The following is a 20,008-nucleotide window of genomic DNA, read 5'->3' on the forward strand; positions in this document are numbered from 1 at the left end:
CGGCTACAAAGGAAAGCTATACAGCTTCCGGACGCCAACCCACTCAACCCTCCAGGGCAATACGACCGCCCACGACATCACCCGAGATCTATCCCGCCAGGCGACAGGAGGGTGTAGGTTAGAAAAGGCGTGTCCGTTTGTTACATATCAAAACATAACGGGGTACTATAAGAGCCAAAGAATGATCTATCCCCCCGGTCATGAATCTCTAACCAAATGGCAGAAGCACTGCCTCCGGCTCCTCCAAACAAATACGTTTCCTCATCCGTCAAAACTTCACTTGCTCCATCCTACTCAGTACTCCCACTGTCCAAATTTTGCGCTGCCCCGGGCACGTTGTACCAAATGGTATGGGAGTGTTCCGCAAACCCCAAAATTCAAAGAATAGCGCACCCTTCCCGTGAGCAGTGGGAGAAGGAGCTGTCCAGCTCCGGTCTCGATTCCCAGCTTAGGCTGGTGGAAAGGAAAGGGCCGTGGCGGCAGGGGTCTCCAATGGAGTCCTAGACTGAGGGCCCCACACCACATTACGATGCTGTCAATAAAGTGTATCCTCCTCCACCCCTTCACAAACTTCGCAGTTGAAGAAAAATTCGTCCTGGAAATCCTGGACCAGGACGAATTTTTCTTCAACTGCGAAGTTTATGAAGAAGCTGTATAGCTTTCTCCTTTGAAGCCGGACGGCTGCATTCAGGTGGATGTCAAACTTCCCTTTGCACTATTCAAGACCCTCATGAAAATATGAATGGTAGCCTTCACGCCACCTAGAGGTTATTATTGCGGGAGTTCGTTGTAATACACATCTTACCCAGTTACATAAGTATCTATACTGGTATTTTCTGGCAGGAACAGCTCTGTGCCATTACTGCACAGAATATTAGTCTGTCGACCACTACCTTTTGACCTTTCGACAATTTTCGAGCGTCAGGCATCAGCTTTTTGAGGTGCCGCTAAGCACCTCATAAAATTTCTTCCAATGTACCAACTTCGGTACGCTTCTTTTCGGTTTTATTGTATCATTATTATTTTTTCTCCCTTTCTGAAGTAAGCCATAAAAACTTTTAAATCAGTTGAGTTAACTTCCTTGAGTGCCCGAGCCAGATAAGAACCTTTTTTTTCTCCAACCACTAATGTTTGGCTGATCCTCTGATTGCGTGAGTGCAGATAACAAAGGAAGAAAAACAACCACAGAAAGAAAAGTCGGTACAAGGAATTCGTGTCAAAGTACACAGAAACGACCGCTATGAAAGAGATGCAAATACCATGTTGCAGCAAAGAATAAAGGTATTGCCAGGCTGTCCCCTTCAAAGCACGTGAGCAGGCGTAAGCGTTTTGAAGATATTTTTAATTGTAGGTTATTTGAACATCGTAAACACATAAATGCATGACGGCAATCTTGTACTGTTTACATGCTCAAAGCCCAGAAAGGTGGTCTTTGCACTGTTTTGGGTGTAAAGTGCGGAGTTAACTTGGCCAATAAATTTCAGCAACCCCTCTTGATTATCTTTTGTTTTGCAATAATTAGTAATTTCAACTACCACCTTAAAAGCATAGTACGCCTTACATACGAACCAACCGTCTATTTGCGAAGCTTTTGTTGTATTGGCCAATTGTTTCAACACAGAGGAACAATCACACTTTTATTTTCGAGCCAACGTACACTAAAATTTTGAAACCGGCGGGTGACGGATCAGGTGGCAGAAAACTTAAAGTATATCTCCATCTTCTTTTGACTATGAATAAAGGTTATTTGTCGTCCTCCCAGAGTGTTCACTGTTGTCAAGGCTTGACACCGATCCCAGATGCTAAAGTGCACTCAACATGTGTGTTAACGGCCGACGGGCCAATACTCTCTTGTGCCTGATGACGACATAGCCGATGGCATTGAAAAACGTGCGTCATGAGCAAAGTCGATTGCTCGCAAATTTTGGGTGCTACTATATAAAATATATTTCGTGGATTTCGGGTGAGAAACACGACCTTTCAAGACAGCTTCAAAGAAAAAGAAAACCGAGACTTTTAGCTTTTCTATATAGTCGTTTCAAAACGAGTGATACTTCTGCGTTACCGTGCAGCCGAAAGTGTATAATGTGAACAATACGGACCTCAGTTTGTCTCTTTGAAGATCAACGCAATATACCATCTCAGATTCATTCCTGAGCACTTAAAAGAGCGACGCAACGCTTATAAAGGAGATGAAGTAAAACCCGAGTTTCTAGCTGACGATGTATGGGTCCAGATGGCGCAGTTCCCGGCAACCACTTTTCTACTCACAAACGTGAGTAGCATATTATAGGTTTATAATTCGTACACAGTAACTGCACTGTTATAATGAAGGACATCAAAGCTAAGAATTTTGAGTTCGAGTATCTTTTTTCACATAAGAATCTTCTGTACAGCTGTTTTGTTACAAACCCAGGTAGCCGATTCAAAATTTCTTAACATCGAGTGGAGTAGCAGGTTCGGCGACCGACAACGCCTTCGTCTATTTTTTAAAAGTCAATAATTTTGTTGGATGTTCTGTTTTACCAGAAAACGGACACCCGTAGCATCCGCATATGCCACCTAAAGCACACAATGGCAGTTTTTTAATGCAGTGTGTTGAACCGAAAAAAAATACCTGTTCGGTTAAGGTTCGGGTTATGGTGAAATAATTTCGTTCCCGTTCAGTTCAGGTTCGACAAAATTAGACACTGAACCAGTTCGCGAACGGTTTCGCAAGCCTGAACTGCTTTGCGAATCGGTTCGGAAAGATTAAATATAACATAGAGCAAAAAATGTAACGAGGTAGTACAAAGGGACCGTCACCGAAATATACAACTTTGAGTCATTCAAAAGATGGAATTAACCAAATAGCAATTATGTCAATTCACTGGCAACTTTAACCCTTTCGGCCCTGGCGGGCTACACTGAGGACATGAACCAAAAGACTTCTAGCAATTGGAGAACAAAACCAAGACAGGCAGTTTTCTGGGAAATAGTTCTTTAGGGAATGCTCTTTCGATAGGTATCACCACTGTTCGTTTTTTGCTATTCCTAATCGCTACAAAGAGGAAGGCATTCAAGTGAAGGGCAAACTGACGTCAGGATGACCCCAAAGACCGAAATTATAGTTTGATGACATACCTGTTAATCTAAGAATACTTGCAACCAGGCTTATGTTTAGTCTTTGGGCTTACAGCTTTCCAAAATTTAGGAAAAGAAGCAAAAACGTTTTTTTCTGGTGTATATTTAAATTTTTATTGCCTTATGACCAAATTAAATGCCTTGCTTGTACACCGCTAATTACTTGCATCACAAGTTTAGTTTTTTTTTGTATTTAGGCTTACAAGGTCCAATTAATAAAGAACATACCGAGAAAAAATTAATGATATTGTAGCCCTTCAACTGGAACTTTATGCACAGCGTTTATCTCGTCAATGGGACGTATATTTGTACGATTTGCAACTGCCGACCGAAGCTACTGCTAAAAATCAGGTGTGTAATATTTTGTGCCGCCACCAGAATTATTTTCATACCTAGGCAAAACTGGGCGCCACTCATTCGCACTCACACAGAAGAACATATTTTTCTTCGCGAAATCACTCACACTCACGCTACCCGTCGCCCTCAACACTCGCGCTCAGTCGAACTCACGCTCACTACGCGCCCTCCACCATTCGAACCCACTCGCGCTCACGCCCACCACTCGCCGTGACCACTCGACCCCACTTGCGCTCACGCTCACCACTCGTCATTAACACTCACACTCAGGCTCACCATTCGCCATCACCACTCCCACTCAGTCGCGCTCGCGCTCACCACACGCCGACTCCCCTCGCACGCGAGTGTGTGCAGCAGACTTTCCATGAGTCATAAAACCGAACAGTATTAGTGCATTACAACGTCAGAAGGCCATGCAAATCATGTTCCTAAATCAACATGCCACCAGTGAACTAATTCTAGGGTGCACTGGAGCAAGAGCTCAGTGACGACATAATTCCCAAGCTAAACAAAATTCCCCGCATTTCCCCGAGGGGAAGAATGTGAAAGTGCAAATGCAGGAGTTGAATTTGCGCGGTTCGGTAATGTTCGCGAAAGAGAGATCACACACACACACACAACTACAAAGAAAGAAAGATGCATTTATTCACAGACACCTATTTGTGTTGTCGTTGTACTTGATTGCTAGAGCGGATCTCAGCTTTGAAATTTCGTGTGTACTCCTTTAAGCGGGTGCACTAGCCCTTCTCACGCCCGATTCCTGGCCAATCCCCCACGTGGGTATGTGCCATGTCAGCGGCCAGGCAGCGCGCGCCCATCTCCCCCCGTTGCCAAGGAAGACGAGGAGATTCCTGGCCAATCCCCCACGTGGGTATGCTATGCGGACATCGCCGGTGGACGCAGGTTCAGGGTCGCTTAAGAAGTGCATTCGCACTTAAAAGCATTCCGGCCATTAACAACCGTCACAGCGAGCGGCTCCTGCGAAAAATATCAAACAGCGAGTACAAGCGCAATGGTGGCGCTCACCGCGGTAAGCCCCGCAAACGGCGCGAGTAGCGTGAGTGCACTCGCGAGGGGTGAGCGGTGCTAACGGCGAGTGGGGCTTGCACTCACTCGCACTCACACTCGCCAGTCCAAAGCGATAGCGAGGCACACTCACCACTCACTTAAGAGTGGTGTCTCAGTGCACTTGTGAGTGAGCCTACCCACTTATGGTTGTTTTAGAGGACCTCTTGATTGCGAAAATGAAGTGACGCATTTATATATCTGTTTTTCTGCACTGCTTAAGTTGGGTCATACGTGCAGGTCGTTCAATAATTGTAGTGTTTTTTTTGGGGAAACACAACGTCCTGCTGTGCCGGCATGTCATAAACCGAGTGGCCAAACAGTATTTCCTTAAAAACAATTATTGCCCTTCACTCTGTTGAGAAGGATGGCTAGCGAAGCTGAGCGCCGTAGAGGAGGTGCACGAAACAAAACACTTTTGTTTGCAATTGGCGATTGAGCATGCTTCCTAGCCAAGTAGCTGAATCAAACTTGGACGGACTCGAGGTCTATTCTAGCGCACAAACACGAAGCTGTCTGTTTTCCTTTGGCGTCGAAAGCATCTTACTGCCAGAGTAACACACCAACACAACTCGGTCGACCACTGAAGAAGAAATATTGGCTCACGTCGGCGTTCCACGATTGCTAGTTGCTCGGGCGAAATGAAAAAAGACAAATATCAGCGCTACTAGAGGACCTGGAACTTGAGGCAGCAGCGTCGGTGGCAGCGGCTTTCCGCTGTTCGGGGCTGCGTGTCTTCCATTGCCGCTCTTCTTCTTCCAAGCGAACGACATGCGTTTGGCCCATAGCGAGTTAAAACCTGCGAGGCCTCAAGCTTTATTCTAGTTCTTCATTATTATTCTTGTAGACAAACATGTGGCTTTTCGTATCCCTCACGCGTCGGATGTATCTTATTGTCCGTGTAGCACATCAACCCAGACCCAAACCGCTCGATTACGGAGGACAGGTGGACGGGCGCATTAAGCCATGAGACTTCCACGTTTAAATCTCCCACCACCACAACGGGCCCCTCATCTACAGCACCTTGAAAACTTGGTGTGTGTGCAAGCCCCCCACCTCCACCCCACAAGCCGTGCACGTAAAACCGGCCACCAGTGATGCCATCGCAAATACACCTGTGAAAATGTCGCTCAGAAAACCTCTCAAGGCGAAGAAGAATAATGGGCTGACGTCGGAATTCTAAACGGCCAAGTTTCCTTCCATACAGGAGGGATTCGCAGCTACTCGGTTACGTGGAATGAGGCGGCAACGACGGCGGCTGTAAGTTCGGCGGCCATGGCGCACCTTCGTTTTACACCCATTAGCGCATCCGTTGATTCTCCACAATCATCTGATAACGGCGCTACGGCCGTTGTCAGCTGCGACTTTTGAAAGAGGAATCGCGGGTGGCGAGGGGAATAACAGTTGTGAAAGGGGGCGCAAAGTAAAGAGGCTTCCGTGGCTTCTTTGATGCCCTATGCAGAACGTGTAAGTAGACGCAGCAGGGGAATATCGCCGACCATGACGTTAAGCGACTTCCGTATGGAGCTGCCTATCGCGCCCATAAAAAGGAAGCTCGACCCGATTTTCTGTACCACTAAAAACCTACAAAAAAGTGGTTGCAAAAATAATGGGGCAGTTGTTTACCATGCAGAAACATTCTCTCCAGCAACTCGCTTGTGTAACGAGCGTCTATAGAGTTGGCTTCACCTCTATTCAGAAATGAATAGGTGGGACAACGTTTTACCAAGAGTAATGAAAGCAGTTTTTATACCACAGTATTAACGCATCAGGTATCCCTCTGTATACGCAGGAATTATAAAATTCAACCAGTAGGCACTTTTGGGGTGTGGGTCGCTGTTCCGCAGTGCTGCAATTTGTTGGCATGCCCGTCCCAGTACCCTTTGTAGCGTAAGCTACACTGGCCGACGTTGAGCCGTTTCGCGTGGACCTTGAAGGTCCGTGCTGCGCAAGCGAGAGGAGCATTGGATTGAATTGGCTTGGCTTGGCTTGGTTTGACTTGGATTTGCATTGTATTGGATTAAATTGGATTGTACTGGATTGGAGTGGAAATACAACCAAATTGGAGTACGGAGGCCCTATTCTCGACTGCACAAATTGCCGGCAAATCTGGGAATTTGCAGGAAGTCTTTTCTGATTGGCCTTCAGTTTTGGTCACGTGCTTCCAGTTGACAAAGCGGTTGTGTGTGCTGTCGTCATTTTGACGTTTTGTGACGATTACGGGCACCAGTTCCTAAGTTTGCCTTATTTCTCTCTACTGAAATCGCATAATTCTTGGCCGGCAATGAAACACCAGACTAAAAGCACTAGACATAACAACGTAGGCCTGTCTTAGGTATTCAACAACAATAATGCCTGTAATACACGCCCTCTCTGTGATTGGCTTAGAAGGCATGACGTAATTTAAACAGTTGGCGGGAACGATTACGTCATGCATTGGCAACTTCAGCCTGCGTAAAAGTGACGTAATGCTACGTAACAGCTTGAAAATGGCGGCTGATTTTGTAGAAAAATAATGGCAAAATAGGGCAAAAAATTGCCCCGGCTTTCCGCGCCGCAAAATGTCCGCGAATTTGCAGCCGACGCAGTTTCGCATGCACGCGGTTTAAAGCATGTTTCCTACCCAAACAAATTATAGTTTCAACTGTTTCCAAGTCAGCGATTATGGAGCATACAAATAACGTGCAGTATTTTGCTTTTATGTTTGGAAATAAAATAACAATTATTTGTTTGGCGTAACCGCAAATTAAGAGGACAGTACAAGCCTCTCCATGACAAAGAGAACCCAATGCATGGCATTTGTCCGCACTCGTCCTAGTAAGCTGTTGAGTCACATGATCGAACTCAAGAGAAAGATAACAAAAAAAGTGACTGTGGTTCATTACAGCGCTGATTCAAGTCGAGATTGATAAATGAGTGAATCGGCGACATCGATGCGCTCCGCGGTTGTCAGGCGTATAGCGCTTCGCTGCTCATGTGTCATACAAGCGATGGTCGCGGCCGTCTTTTTCTGTGATCACGCCATAAACTTGTAACATAGCAGCACACGATGGCGTGGCGGGGGGTGGCGGCAGGGAAGGTGATAACGCAACAAAGCTTGCATTGAATCAGAGAGCCCAGCTATGTTACTAAAAGCGATTGAAAGAAATAAATAGATACGGTAAAAAATTGTGTGATGTTCTTTAGCTGGACATCCGCCTTTCGCTCCCTTTAGGATCAACGTTACTCGATCGCCTTGTGGTGTTGACGCCAATATCGACCTCCAGAAATGACTTTTTCTTGTCAGCCTCAGCTACCGTGTTAATTTTCATAGTACATGCCAAGTGGTTTTATATCTTTCTTGCGCAATATTTGATACCTTGGTTGCGATCTTTATGAGTGAATCGTCAAATTACACTGCATGTCATCATAGCTATAGGTGCAGCAGGTCACTGATAGCTTACGTCGTGCTTACGCAGAAAAACATGGCGAATTGCCGGCAATTTGTGCAGTCAAGAATAGGGCCCCGGTGTGTAGAGAATTGGGTCTGCCCATTCGGTGGTCTGCGCATTCCAGAGGAGTGACGTCATAGCCGCGGCAGAAGCACTGGCACCGGCGCGTGCCCAGCTGTGCGCCTCGGTTGCGCAGTAGCCAAGTGTGACGCTGCTCCGGAGCCGCTTGATAGACGTTTAGCGTGGCTTCTGGAGAGCCGTGCTGCGCATGCGCGAGGAGCAGTGACTGGACTGAACTGGACTGGACTGGATTGTACTGGACTGGACTGGATTGGATTGGAAATCGTTTTAGCAGCATTAAGCATGACAATCAGCTAATCCTAGACAACCAGGGAAGCTAAGAATGACAAGCTGAACCATAGCTCACGCTACGTATATCCTGGCATAGCCGAGCTAAGCCACTGCTAATTTTTTTCTATTACATGTGCTTTTTACTCAAACAAGCAATTAGTGACTTCTCACTCAGATCGGACAGAGGACGCATGAAAACTTACCGTCAGATAGTTGTGCACTACCGCCTTCAGAAACATCAATAGAAACATCAATATCCTTCACTCGACGCTGCACCTCCCCAGAAGAAGCCGAACTTCTCGCCATCGCTTGTGAAAATGCTGACCACTCATAACCCGTCCACACGAGCAGCATCTACACCAATTCCAGGTCAGCATGCTGCCACCTGGCCCAGGGTCTCGCCTTCCCCTCCTCACTGTCCCTCTTCAACAACTTTAAAGGACCCTTTCACGTGCACTGGATCCCAGGCTACGCAGGCGTTGCAGGGAACGAACGCGCTCATCAGCTTGCCCGCGAAACTCTCCTCCAGGCCCCTCTCGACGCCCGCGACACGAATCCTTGTACTGCCCCCGCTCCCCCACCTTAGCAGACCTCCTAATCGTACGCCGCACGCTCCCTCCCCTCCACTCCAGGCTTACCCGTCGCGAGCAAGTAGTCATTCGACAGGCGCAAGCATATACACTGCACACACCCAGTCGGTTCCACCTATTTCAACGCACGCCAGACACCCCTGTCCCACTCTGTCTCCACTGCCTTATTCCCTCTACGCATGGCCACATTCTGTGGTAGTGCCCCTACAACCTTACCCTACAACACAATTACACCGGAGAGTGGTTGCTGTTGCGGCTAGTCTCCAAGAGCAACGGGAACTGGCGCCCACATCACCAGGGCTCTTAGCGGCTGCCTAAACCGAGACGGCTGATTCATCCCCACCACCCCATGAGCAATAAAGTTTCTATTAAGTGCAGAGCACTTTAGGCGCTCGCCTTGTCGTCCAAGCTCGCTCGCTGGAACCAAGCATATCGACACGGCCTTACGGTGTAGCCTGTCGCGGTCCCTTTTCCGCGGCGTACCCCAGAGGCTTCGAAAGTCAAGCGGTTTATATAGTCATAAGCGCTCGAAACTCGTTAACCGCTGGCCCTTAGCAGTGGCTTAGCTCGGCTATGCCAGGATATATGTAGCGTGAGCTAAGGTTCAGCTGGTTGCTCTTAGCTTTTCTGGTTGTCTAGGATTAGCTGATTATCATGCTTAGTGCTGCCTATAATCCAATCCAAATCCAATCCAATTCAATGCAATCTAATCCTCGAGCTTGAACAAAATGTGGCAGTCCAACACCGGCACGTGCGGGGAGAAAAGAACAAAGAGAACAGAACTCCCGCTGGCGCAGTTTCAGGTGGAGGGCGCGCGAGCACTGCGAAGGCGGGAAATATTATTTGCATGGCGTGGTAGCAGTAGGTGGATAACGGCGGTACAGCCCATTATGGCGAATCACTGCTCCGCACTTCCGACAGCTTTCACATTGAGTGGAACGGCTTTAATTTTTCTGTCTGTCTATCAATATCCTTCATCTCTAAACGCCCCCCCCCCCCCCAAAAAAAAAAAATATATGCAGCAAGCCGTCAGCAGGCGCCTTCAAACAAATACAATCTATACCGGCTGTAAATTGTCATTGATTTATCCAGGAGCTTACCGACCCTAATACTTCCCGTTTAAAGCCCAAAGAGCATATTTAGCTCATATATTGTATGGCTTCCCCGTGGAGCTAGCGGTCTGCACTTACCCAATTCAGAGCAGTGGAAGGGCGTGGTGCTGTTGATAGGTTTGGGCAGTGACAAGAGCGCTGGATGTTGCTGGAAGGCATTGTCCTGCCGCCACCCCCTGTGACCAACAACACAACGACGACATCAAGACTTTATTCATCTATCTATTAGGCGGATTAATTCACAAGACACCACTGCCCTGCCAATAATGTATCACGGGTCAAAAAATTAGCCTTGAAATTTGATTTCCTGTGCTATGCACAAAAGAGAAATATTACGCGAGGCGCTTATCAAAAATCTATCTGCAGACAATTTAACGTTCCTTTACGTTGATCTAAAATGCTTCTGCAGTCGCTGCGAGACCTCCACTTAGAAGCGCAAACCATATGTTCCATATCACCTGCACGCAGCTGAGTTTGTGATACTTCGTCTGCGGGCGACCTTCAGCAACATACAATTTCAATATTGGTGTGCATTTCTTTCTTCCAGTTGCCACCACTGATCGGGAGGGCATTGATAGCGTTCTGATTGATCTAAGGGGTAAAAGGCCGTGGACAGTCACGAAGCTACTGGTATGTCAAGAAGAAAACTCCCTAAATGACACTGACCGCGCTATATGAACAACGGATGGTCGAAAGGTGTCGTCGTCAACAAGTAACCCTTATTTAATTTTTCTGTTCAGGTCTGTTCAGTGTGCCAAAAAGTAACCGCTCGGGTTGGCGTTCAGCTTCAGCAAAAATATCGGTTCGGTTACAGTTTTCGGTTCGTTTCGGTTCCGGTTCGACAACCTGATTTTGTGAAAGTAGCCTGTCCTCCTGCCCTCCCAGGACGTCGCCAACTTATCCACTTACATTGTGCTCACATGGTAAAATTCGAGGGAAATTGGTATAGCATTTGATGTTTAGGAATAAATCCCAGTATTCACCATTTTTCACCATAGCGTTCCGGAATAAATGCACTAATAAAATTTCGTGTAGTATGAAATCGCCAGGTAGGGCTGTATTCCTGTGGTGAAATACCAGCGGTGTGCAGCGTAGGGTAAAATTGACTTCAAAGTTATAAACTGATATTATTTGTTTCCAGCCTAAAGACTATATCACCTTGCTGTTACAAATACGAGCGCTCCCACTGACTTACTCACGCACGTCGCCAGCGATGGAACAAAAGCTGCCTTTATTGTTTATACATTCTTCGTCGCACAAACCAAATGGGGGATTGCTCAGCGATCGGGAGCTTTAAAGGGCTAATGAGGTCACTTCATAAAATTCACAAAACTATGAACTGGAAATACAAAAGTATAGAGTACTGCATCCCACATGACACCTCAACTCACGTGCCATCCCACATTGCACGTGACAAGAACAGGCGCATACCAGCCTCGCAGAACCCTTCGTCTAGGACAGCTCTGGTGCTTGCCACTCTCGTTTTGCCGTAATTCACGCTGTAAGACAAATGAAAGGCAGCGAAGAAAGACACAAACACGCTATAGCAGAAATTTTTTGTGTGCAAATTTTTAAATGTGGGCTTCACTTCTGTGACAAGGTCGGAATTAGCTCATATTGTTTTGCAGCTGTCTGAGTGTGATCTAGGTACAGACGGCATTACGACTTCAATGCTAAAATTTCTGTTTGAGGAGTTTCCTGATCATCTACTAAACATGCTCAACATGTCGGTAAATTATAGCTGGATACCTTCGTAATGGAAACTTGTCAAGGCAGTACCATTGTTGAAAAATGAAAGTTTAGAGAGAGAGAGAGAGAGTTAACTTTAATGAATACTGAAGAGGTTAGCCCCACAAATGGCGGAGCTTGCTACTTCAGATGGGGGTGAACATCATGAATAAGAGGGAGAAGAAAACAAAATTAGTTCGGAACGTATAAAAAATTTACAGCACTAGGAGAACAAATCTGAGGATCCCAAGTTTAAAGAACATCGGTTAGTCTCGTGTCAGACAGAAAAGTTAAGAGAGCCTCTGTCCCTCGCGCCGCGTCAGCGTGATTTTGCCACGGACCAAGAAAGTGACGCAGCTCTAAAGAGTGTCCTCGTAGCAGTCACACTACAGTTCTTTTAGCTGTTTCGCGTTGAGTTGTATGCTTCGGGCAGTAACACAAGACATGCTGTATTTCGTCTCTCAAAGAGCACACAGTGCACAATGGCGAGTCCGCCCAGCCTATCTTAAAAAGAAAACTACCAGTGAAGGCAACGTTCAGGCGTAGTCGGTGAAGGACACCCTTAGTTTTCTTTTGTAGACCTCGCGGAAACTGGAAATTGCACTGAGGGTCAATCACGTGCAGAGGCAAGGGTATCTTAAGAGGGTCCTGCCAATCTGATAACTGCAGTTTCCATCCAAGCGCATTCACGGCCGTACTTCCGTCTTATCTGGAATACCGGATTCCAATAGACACAAGCAGATTGTGCGCCTCTTTCGCTGCTGCATCAGAGATGACATTCCCCTGTATGCCGGAATGACCTGGTAGCCATTGAAGCGAGATGCGGTGCCCGTCTCGTAGCCCTAGTGTGTGCAATGCGTTTAGCTCACGCACAAGTTGGCCGCAGCGGTGGGATGGCTTCATCAGTGCTTGCAAGGCAGGCCGCGAGTCGGTAAAAATCACCCATTGTCGAGCGGGACTATTGGTGATGTGAAGGAGTGCGCCCTAATAGCAGTTAACTCCGTGAAGGTGGACGACGTCTTGTGACTGAGTTTCTCTTTCACAGTTAGTCCCACCGACGGAATCCAAACTCCAATGGCTGACGAGTCAGACATCACGGATCCGTCTGTATATACCAGAACGTGGCCAAGATAACGTGAACTGATATGCTCCAGCGTGTAGTATCGCAAGGCTGGCTCAGGCAGAGATGATTTCTTGCCTATACCTGGTATGGTGAGGCCTATATCCCATGGTGCAGCTTTCCATGGCGGAAAGGCAGGCTTGCTTGGGCGTTCGAAGTTGGCCGGTAGGAGGCTCCATACATGCGGGGAAGACACCTGTGCTAGAGGATGGTCAGCACACCGGGTTACGTGACGGAGGCTGGTGCGAAGGAAGTCTTGGGCTTGGAGTGTCTGGGCGGACATACACCTTGCTTCGCAGAGAGTTCCATTCGTGGATATGCACCTTGGAAGGCCCAGGCAGATGCGCAGAACTTGAGCCTGTGCACACACTATCACTCTGAAGTTTCTCTTAGACAAACCAGTCAGCGCTGGGAGGCTGTACCGCAGAAGGCCAAGGAATAGTGCCTTATAAAGTCGTAGTATCGAAGGCACTGAGCAGCCCCATGTTTTTCCTGTCAGCATCCGGAAAATGGGCACAAATGAGTGCAGGCGTTCTCTAAGAATACGGATATGGGAGGCCCAAGATAGTGAGCGATCTAATGTAACTCCGAGAAATTTATGGTTGTGAACGTACGGTATTTCTGTTTCATTTATGACCACAGAATAGCGGGATAAATCCCGCCTCGTAAAGGCGACCACGGCACACTTTTCGGGTGAAATTAGCAAGCCGCAGGTGCTAATATACTTTTGAATTGCAAGAAGAGCTTTCTGCAGTTTTGATCGTATACTTCTCCGGTTTTTACCAGAAACCCAGATACAGATGTCATCAGCATAGAGAGATATGTTAACACCTTGGGGTAGCACTTTTGTGATCCGGATGAGACAGATGCTAAACAGCACAGGGCTTAGGACTCCGCCTTGAGGGGCGCCTTGTGTAATCTCATGCCGCCTTGTGTCGCCTTCCTTGGTGGTCATATAGACGTACCGCTTATGCACGTAGTTACAGAGCCAAGTGTGCATCCGCCCTCGTAGCCCTACAAACGCCATTTCCCTTAATAACAGCTTCATGAGAAACGCTATCGAAAGCCGCCTTGATGTCTAGGAACACAGCTACTGTGATCTTTTTCGCAACCTTTTGCCGATGAATGTCCCTCACCAAAGCAATGACGTTGTTGTTGTTGTTGTTGTTGTTTCTTTGTATATTGGCGCATACCCAATCAGGGGATCGGCCAAACATCAGTCGTTAATTCGAATGAGATTCAAAGAAAATTAGAAAATTAGAATGATTCAAAGAAAATTATAAAATTTGGAAGCTTTTCTTTTTCTTGTGTTGGAGGAATTGAGTTTGGAATTTGGTTAATATTGAAACAAAAAAAGGAAATAAGTAAATAAATAATTAAATAAAGAAAAATAAGAAGAGGAAGAAGAAGAAGGAGGGAGAGGAGGAGAATAAAAAAAATCAGAAATGGATGCTTTTGGAGGGCTCAGGTGAGGAGCCAGAACAAGATACGAATTAGGTTGTAAATCTTTTGGAATTTTCAATGAAGCGCAGAAGAGCAGAACAAACATCCCGGCTGCAATATCCCGTTTCTGAAGCCCCAAATGATAAAAGAGCCGGCACTGATAATACCAACCCCAGGCGATGAAGCGGCACTTCAAGGAGCTGACGTCTGAGGCTTGAAAATCGCCGACATGACAAAAGGAAATGGTCGACAGACTCTTCTTCATTACAGTAACTGCACATGGCAGTCTGCGCCAGACGAGACCTGTGGAGGTATCTGTTCAACTGGGGCACACGAGATCGAAGGCTCGTTACAATCGCCTCCAGGTCGCGTGAGGGGCACCAATTCGGATTCCAGGAGAATTTTAGATGAGAAAAATCTCGCATTGACAATAAGACTGATTCGTGCTGCCCTTGCAGCTTCAACAATCTACGGAATCTTACAGCGGCTAATAAAGGCGTTGTCTCAATGACATCGACAACAGGCCCGGAGAGTGCTACCCTTGCCAGTGAATCTGCGGTTTCATTAAAGGTGATTCCCGCATGCCCAGGGACCCAAAGAAGGTCAATTTCAGTAATATGAGGTGGTAGAAGGGATCGAAACGTCCGTAGAAGAGGTGAGTCTTTCGGAGAAGAAAGGGCTAAACCTACGGATAGGGAATCTGTAATTATAAGTGGAGACGACACCGATATGTCAAGCTTTCGTATTGCCAAGACAATTGCCAAGAATTCCGCATAGAATATAAGGATAAAATCCACCAGACGAACCGAAAAGTACAAATTTAAGGAAGGGGAAACTATACCTATTCCGGATTTTTCATCTCGTTGACAAGCATCTGTATATATGATAGTACCTTGCTGAATTGAGGCCAAATGATCTTGTAGGATACTATTGAGCAGTCTGGCAGGTAGCATTTTAGCATTTTGGGGAAAGATGTTCCGGAAGTTGACCGTTATCGTATGACCCCTATCAAGAGATGGAAGTACGTTGTTGAGCGCAACCCCTAATGGAGACACCAAGCTTTGTGCTAGAGTAACTTGCGGTCGATAGGACCTGGGCCACTGGGCCGCCAAAAACACAGCTGGTTCAGCTACAAAGATAAATTGTGCCCTGTTAACCCCCGCGCCATAGGCTCTCAGGAAAGTATCCACAGTGAGTATTCTAAATCGGTGTATCGGAGGAGGAACTCGGGCTTCCAAATAAAGTAACGCATTAGATGCATTTTTAGGTAGCTCTAAACAGCAGCGAAGAGCCTGGCGTTCCAGGAGAACTAGGCGATGGAGCTTATACGTAGCAGCACCCGAGAATAGAACACACCCGAACTCTAAAATAGGCCGCACGTACATACGGTATATCATCAGAAGAGATTCACGGCGCATTCCCCTTTTTCTATGGCTGAGGCGCCTCAACATGCCAACAGCACGTGCTCCTTTAGTAGCTATACGCTCTATATGTGGACTCCAGTCAAGTTGGCTGGTGTATACTACCCCAAGGTATTTTAAAGAATCAACCTGGGGTATGATGTGCTGACGGTAACAGAGAGTGATATTAAAGGAAAAAGTGGACTGAAAAGCTAGCACAGAGCATTTGCTGGCATTTATTGTGAGAGAGATGCTATCTAACCAGGAATCTAAAGAATTCAGATATGACTGCATTAATACATACAGTTCGTGTATGTCCGAAGCTGACGCGAAAAACGCGATATCGTCGGCATAAACATAAGTCTGGACACCCGAAACCACAGGGACCGAGCTTAACAGGATATTAAAAAGAACCGGCGAAAGGACAGCTCCCTGTGGTACACCTCTTTTCTGTGAGTGCCGAGAGGAACAAATGTTACCCCTCACACACCAGAACTGCCTATCCTTTAGGAATTCACGCAGCCATGCTATAATGTATCTAGGGAAATTTAATTTCTGCAAGCGAGACATTAACACAGGGTACTCCACGCTGTCGTATGCTTTTGCTATATCCAAGGTCACTAGAGCCGCAACCTGTTTATATCGACGGGCAAGTTTTATACGACTTTCAAGGTCGATGTGGGCACTCCAAATAGAACAACCTGGGCGAAATCCAATTTGACTTGGGCTGAGGATATTATACTCAGACAAAAATTCCATAATTCGGTGAAGTAAAATCCGCTCAATCAGTTTTACTACGTTCGAAGTCAGAGAGATAGGCCTGATATTATCAATAGCGAGGCCCTGACCAACAGTCTTCGGTATAGGAAGTATTTTAGCTATCCGCCACACATCGGGAATCCATGCATTCCTGAGAGAATAATTAATCATACTCAGCATGTCATCCGGCGCATGATCGTATAGTAGTTTTAACATTTCAGTAGTAATGTGATCCGGACCAGGGGCCGCTGCTGGCATTTTTGACATAGTATCAAAAAGCTCTGCATGCGTAATTTCTGTGAAGTCCTCTACCACTATAGGTGGAGGAGGCGAGGTAGCTAGAGCAGACGAAAAACGAATTTGCAGACCCCTAGCAATCAACTCTAGAGACTCGGAGATTTCATTGGAAGATAACACTATAGAGTCTAAATTATCAGATTGGGGAACCGCTTTCCTAGACCGAAGAAATCGAAAAAGGGCCCGCTTATTAGTGGGTTCAGAAAGAATTGAGCCGCGGTTTCAGTCATAGGCCTGTTTGGCATTAGAAACTGCTCGTTTGAAAATCGCGGAATGATACTTATAATTGCTCCAGTTCAGCGGGCAATGGTTATAGCAAAGCTTCTTCCAGGCTGCCTTCCTGCGTCTAAAGTTGCGTGTACATTCTTCATTCCGCCAGGGGCTAGGTGACACAGCTCGCTTAGACCGTACTTCAAATAACGAGGACTGCGCCGAAGTGGTTAGGGCAGCACAAAGACCCGTCACCCGTTCAGTTGTGTCTTCTGCAGGCAGAGAAGATACGGCCTCCTTCAGAGAGATTTGGAATTTCTTATAATCTACAAAAGTGCAACTTCGCCGGACGAGAGAGCGAACAGGGCACTGAATCTCAAACAATATTGGAATGTGGTCACTGCTAGTCCCGCAGTCAACAGTAGACCATGAAGAAACTTTAACACCCCTAGAGCAAATAGTTAAATCTAAAACAGATCGAGTTATTCCCTGTATGTAGGTAGGAGAAACTGAATTTATACATGCCAAATTGTTGTCCGTAATCCAATCTAACAAGCCAAGACCGCAGGAATCCGTTCGGTAGCCCCAAGAAATATGATGGGAATTAAAGTCTCCCGCAACAACGACGGGAGGTACAGCCGCAGCAAGAGCGAGATCTAGGGGTTCCGAATCAATAACCCCAAGTGGAAAGTAAACGTTCGCCAAAGAGAAAGGAAGACAGCCAGGGAGTCTGATCTCCAATACCAAAATTTCACAATCTGATCTTCGAAGCTGGAAGGATACTTTGGCCTTATGAGCGAATTTTGTTGAAACTAGAATCAAAAGGCCTCCCCCTCGTGAAAGTCTGTCTAGTCTGAACGTGTGGTAATTACATAAGCTAAAGCTTTGGTTGCTATTGAGCCAGGTTTCCTGAAGCAAAATTAGATCTGGATTGAACTGGGAGCTCAGACAAAGCAAGTCCGCGAATCCGGCTGTAACAGATCTGCAGTTCCATTGGAGTACTTTAAGGGACCCTATGACTCGGGGAGACCAGCCGCTGCAACTGCAGCGTCTAATATGCTTTCTTTGATCACTGTTCGCGGTTTATTTTTCTTGTTCTTTGGTTCCGGTTGAGTATCTAGGGACCCAGTACCTGGGGAGCCCGATCGTTTACTGGAGTGAGAGATTGAACCCAGAGGCCAACTTTGAAATTCCATGTCCGAATCTGAAGTGGGGGAAGCCGGAGGTAAGCACTCCGAGCCAGTTTTGGGATAAGACGAGGAGCCTGCATCTGAACAAGGAAGCTGCTCGGGTTCATCTCTTGGAGGCGTGACAACCGGTACTTCGTTAGCGGAGCTGGGGGCAGAACACTCTGCTGGCGGTAACGAAATGTCCGCAATTGAGGACACCTGTGGAATGCTATTTGGAGGAGAGTTGTAAGTGGCCGGAGCCAGCGGCAGGAATGGCGCCATCTGAGCCACTACTGTCCGGGACACACACTCCGTGATGCTAGCTGTTAACTGAGTCACCACTGAGGACACAACTTTCTCTACAGCCGCTGCTATAAGCGAAGCAAAAGCTGGATCAGCTAGCGAAGGCTGTTGAACCTTGGACACCGCTTTTTCAACTGCCGCACCGATGGCGTTCAACACAGCGGGCTCGGTCAGCGACGAAGTTTGTTTGGCGGCTATTCCAGCGTAGCCATGCGCCCTTTCTTTAAAAATGCCGAACGCTTCCTTACGTGAGCAGCGGCGCTTTTCTATAATATCAAGCACTTGGGCTTCTTGAGCCCTCACAGGACAATTGGAGTAATCTGCTGGATGACCAGCGCCGCACAAACAGCATTTGACGTTCTCAGAGGAGCACGAGTCGGCAGAATGGCTGTCACCGCATGAACGACAGCGGGTAGACGATTTGCACGCCTTTGCAGTGTGGCCAAAACGCCAGCAACTGAGACACTGAAGAGGCCGAGGAGAGAGGCGCTCGACTCGGTAAACCAAAGGCCAAGCTTTAATCTCAGTGGGGCATGAGGAGCCCACAAATGTGGCGATCACGGACTCTGTTTGGACCCTGTTGCTCTCCACAACGCGGCTGCAACGGTACACTGATGTCACTCCTGCCACCGCAAACTCTTCGAGAATCTCGTGCGGAGTCATCTGGACATCGACACCGCGAATAATGCCCTTCACGCATGCCAAGTGGGGGGGAACAAATGCACTCACTCACCTGGTGAGAAGCGAATGTTGTGCATTTAAGGAGGTCTGCCACACAGGTCTCATCTGATGACTTACAGAGGATGCCGCCCTTTCCATACGGCCGAACCTCGGATATTTGTTCAAACCTCTCGGTAACAGCCCGAAGCGCCGCCTGCACGATCCGGGGGTTCTTTAACCGGATGGCTCCGCCGCTCACTGGGACCATAGCTACCGGGATGCAAGTCACTCCACTGCGCTTTAGAGTCTCCACCGGCAAGTCCTGAGGTCGAATGGAGGCCGCCCAGGGGGAACTCCCCCAGCCCGGCGAGTCACGAGACATCCCTGCGCAGCTACGTGCACCTGGAAGGCAACACAGAGAAGCGACAAACGACCAAAGAAACAAAAACCGCCTGACGGTTGGCCGATCACCTGCTGCGCCAAACCTCTAGGGCGAAACTACGTCCTAGCAAGCAACCACGCGACCTCCTGCTTCTTGTCAATGCTGCTTCTTCCTTCTCTGAACCCTGACTTCTCTGGGGGATGAATGTTTAGGTTTCGGCCAAGACAATATAAGGTCGATTTGATTGACTAGCAACCTTCTAAAGCTGCTTAAAAGGTTACTGCATGGTCGGCTTATGCGGTGTCTGAACAGTAATCATATTCTAAGCCCCACCCAGGTTGGCTTCAGACCTGGGAATTCTATTTGGAAGGCCCGCGTCGACATCAATAGCCGTATTAAACCAGCTCGTTGATTAAAACATTGTCAGTCCACTTGTAACCCTCGATATAGCAAAGGCTTACGACAGTGTAGAGTACCGCGCGTTGGTGTCATGCCTTGCGTCTAGCGA

The 20,008-nt window shown here is 47.3% G+C and overlaps 1 protein-coding gene across 1 annotated transcript in view; it reads left to right on the top strand.

Annotated features, from left to right (window-relative positions):
- Positions 1-2,179: 2,179 nt before the first annotated feature.
- The window catches only part of LOC144161937 (uncharacterized), a 92,068-nt gene continuing 74,239 nt past the window's right edge, over positions 2,180-20,008 (top strand). The window contains exon 1 of the mRNA XM_077692494.1: positions 2,180-2,275. Coding sequence (XP_077548620.1) covers positions 2,237-2,275 — 39 coding nt within the window. The 5' untranslated portion in view covers positions 2,180-2,236. The remainder of the gene's footprint in view (positions 2,276-20,008) is intronic.

The sequence above is a fragment of the Haemaphysalis longicornis genome, unplaced genomic scaffold (genome assembly GCF_048455015.1).
Source record: "Haemaphysalis longicornis isolate Haplotype H1 unplaced genomic scaffold, Haemaphysalis longicornis Haplotype H1 scaffold_12, whole genome shotgun sequence".
NCBI lineage: Eukaryota > Metazoa > Arthropoda > Arachnida > Ixodida > Ixodidae > Haemaphysalis > Haemaphysalis longicornis.